The sequence below is a fragment of the Crocodylus porosus genome, unplaced genomic scaffold (assembly GCF_001723895.1).
Source record: "Crocodylus porosus isolate Cpor-Errol unplaced genomic scaffold, CroPor_comp1, whole genome shotgun sequence".
In the NCBI taxonomy this organism is placed as follows: Eukaryota; Metazoa; Chordata; order Crocodylia; family Crocodylidae; genus Crocodylus; species Crocodylus porosus.
The window spans coordinates 33,845,568-33,848,309 of NW_017728914.1; the positions used below are offsets into that span (position 1 = coordinate 33,845,568).

Here is a 2,742-nt window from a genome sequence, read left to right on the forward strand (position 1 = left end):
GGGGCCGCCCCGGGGGCCGGCGGGCTCGGCAGCACAGGGCTTTACCTTGCCGGCGGCTCCGCAGCAGCGCGGCTTGCTGCCCCGGCAGCCCATGCTGGGCTAGGGCCGGGCGGACTCTCCCTGCCTCCCCCGCTGCAGCTTGAACTTGAACTCAGACAGGCGTGCACCGTAGTGCCCCTAAAGGAAGCGCCTGCACAAAGCCGGCCAGCCTATGGGGGAAGGAAGCTCCCTCCCCACAAAAAAAACCACCCCACCTCCCAGCTGCATTGCATGAGGGTTGAGGCTGCTTTGGGCACTGCCTGCACCTGTGCTGGGGCTGGCACCCCTGCAATAGCCCTGCGAACTGTCCTGGGTACGCCCCCTCCAGCAAAGCTAGCTCCCAGAGCAGGGAAAAGGGCCAGAGGGAAACTTGTGACTGCATTCACTGCCTGTAAAGTTTGCGGCGGAGGTGCCTAGGTCTCACTGCCCTTGCTGAGCTGATGCAGAGAGGCTGTTGCACTGCCAGAAAGGAGCTTGGTGGAGTTTGGTCAAGGTAGGAGGGAAAACCAGATGGGCTGGGGTGGTGCCTAGGGTGCAGGCTGGAAGGGCAGGAGTGGATCTGTCTGGATAGATCCATGCAGAGCAGCGATTCTCAACCTGGTGGACTGTGGCACCTTGGGGTGCCTTGAGATTCTTTCAAGGGTGCCACACAATGTTTGCACTAGGTGTGCAAATGTGATTCATACAGGAATCTGTAGTGTTAAAAGCCTTCTGCCCTACTGTGGTCTTTCTGGGTGCTTTGCAATAGAAGAACCCTCTAGTATTCCTCTGCACCCAGAAAGCAAGCTGGCATTTTCCAAGGGGGTCTTGAGTCTCTTATTTAATTAATATATTGCCCCTAGATAGCCTAAGGAGGTTGAGAGCTGCTTACTGAGATCCCTTTTGGCTGGCGAAGGGTTACTCAGTCCTTTCTGGACTCTGGGATGGACTTGAGTTAATTTTAAACCTGGCCCACCTATTTTTCAAGGCTTTAGAGATGCAAATAGAAGAAGATACCTGCTAGTGTCTGGGTCCGATTCGCATGCACTCTTGCTGGGATGGTGAACAGCAGCTCGGGAATGAATTAAAAAGTGCAGCTGACCAGTGATGACCAGTGTGTGGCTGAGGGTATGTGTCATTTACCTGCGCAATTACGGCAGTTGTGTGCGCATTTGTGGCTGCTTAGGCATCCATGCATCCAGAAATAGCTTATCCCACTCTGTTCAAGGCCTGCTAATGCAAAACATGGGTGGATCCTCTTCCTGGCTGCTCTCTGTGGCAGTCTGAAGGCTAAGCTGAAGGTTTATTGTGCAAGTAACAGTTTTGCAGGGACTAGAACGGGATGGGGTATGTTCATGCTTAGATTAAGTGCCACTGAGGTACCTAATCATTGGAGTAGGATCCACATTTTTGGGGGGACTCTCATTCTCCAGCCATCAGGGTAAGGTGACGGGTGGGTCAGGGAGCACAGAGACTTCTTTATCTTGAGCATCACAAGGCTTTTTCTGGCTTTATGGCCTTTTAAATGCAGGGAGGCAAGGGGTGGAGGGGAGGTAGGGTGTGCAAAATACAAGGAATGCAAAACCCAGTGGGGCGGATATTCAAATATGCACCTCCTCCACCATGAATAAAACCCGCTGAATTTAACAATTGGGATATATTCGTTCTCCTCAAGGAAGCAGAAAATTATGCCTGTATCATGGAACTTAAATAAGGTGTTTTTTTCTTTTTAAGAAAGAAAAAACCCCAACAAACCAGCCCCTACAGCTGCTAGAAGAAGTTTGCACATCATTTCCATAAAATCCTTTAAATTCTCTAGGGCTTGCTGAGCTCCTTTTGAAAGAGGCCACGTGGGGTCCAGACTTGTAGGACTCTGTATTGCTGCTCCTTTGCTGGGGTCTCCGTCCAGAAACGGCTCTGATTGGGATGGTGGGAGTGAGGTGGGGATGAAAGCCTGGAACTAGAGATGACCAGTTTGACCATGTGCTGCAGACTGAGACCATATCAGATCACCCCCGAGTCAGTTGTGACTTGTTGCTGGGATCAGAGCCAGCAACAAAACTCAAGTCCAGATGCAGGCTGTGCAGATCGTAGGGGGATGAAATGCAGCGCCCAAAGGCCTGCTTAGGGGGCAGCTGGGGCATATTGGGCAGGGTGGCTGGACCCTGGATTTCAGGAGCGTGGTAGTGGAAAGCAGGGCTTTGGCATCGCCTGTCCCCTGCCAGGCTGACCTTTGGGCACTGCTGAGGGATTATCTAGTAGGGAACAGCTCTACCAGGCCAGGGCAGAGTCGCTCCCCTTCCCCGACAGCAAAACCATTGGTGTCAAACGCTGGTGGCTGTTGCCCTGCAATCCCTGGCGGGCTCCCGGTGCCCCTGTAGGACTCTGTCTCTGCCTGCCGGGATCGGGATTCCCGCTGTCTGGTTTGGCCTGCGCCCCGCGGGCGGCAGGAGCCTGCTCTCCATGAGCTACTAGCTGCAATATGATAAGCGTGTAGGATGTGCAGATAGGCTGGGCTTCCTGTGCATGGCAGGCAGTGCTGCGGTTACCCCGTGCCGTTGCACATGTTTGTTTTCAAAATGCTGTCTTTTCCCTGGGGGCCTGGCCCTCAGAAGAGCCTGTCCCGGGGGGTCTCCCTCCTTTGGGGAGGCGGGTTTGCTATGTGACCATTGAGATCTCTGAAGTTCACTGGCAATAAATCCCAGTCCGATCTCTCCTGCGCAG

General features: G+C 53.7%; 1 protein-coding gene across 2 annotated transcripts in view; it reads right to left on the reverse strand.

The window, feature by feature from the left end:
- Nucleotides 1–232, reverse strand: part of CCDC69 (coiled-coil domain containing 69) — a 13,560-nt gene extending 13,328 nt beyond the window's left edge. For both annotated transcript variants that reach the window (XM_019535249.1, XM_019535248.1), the window contains exon 1: nt 46–232. In XM_019535249.1, coding sequence (XP_019390794.1) covers nt 46–93 — 48 coding nt within the window. In that variant the 5' untranslated portion in view covers nt 94–232. The remainder of the gene's footprint in view (nt 1–45) is intronic.
- Between the last annotated feature and the right edge of the window lie 2,510 nt (nt 233–2,742).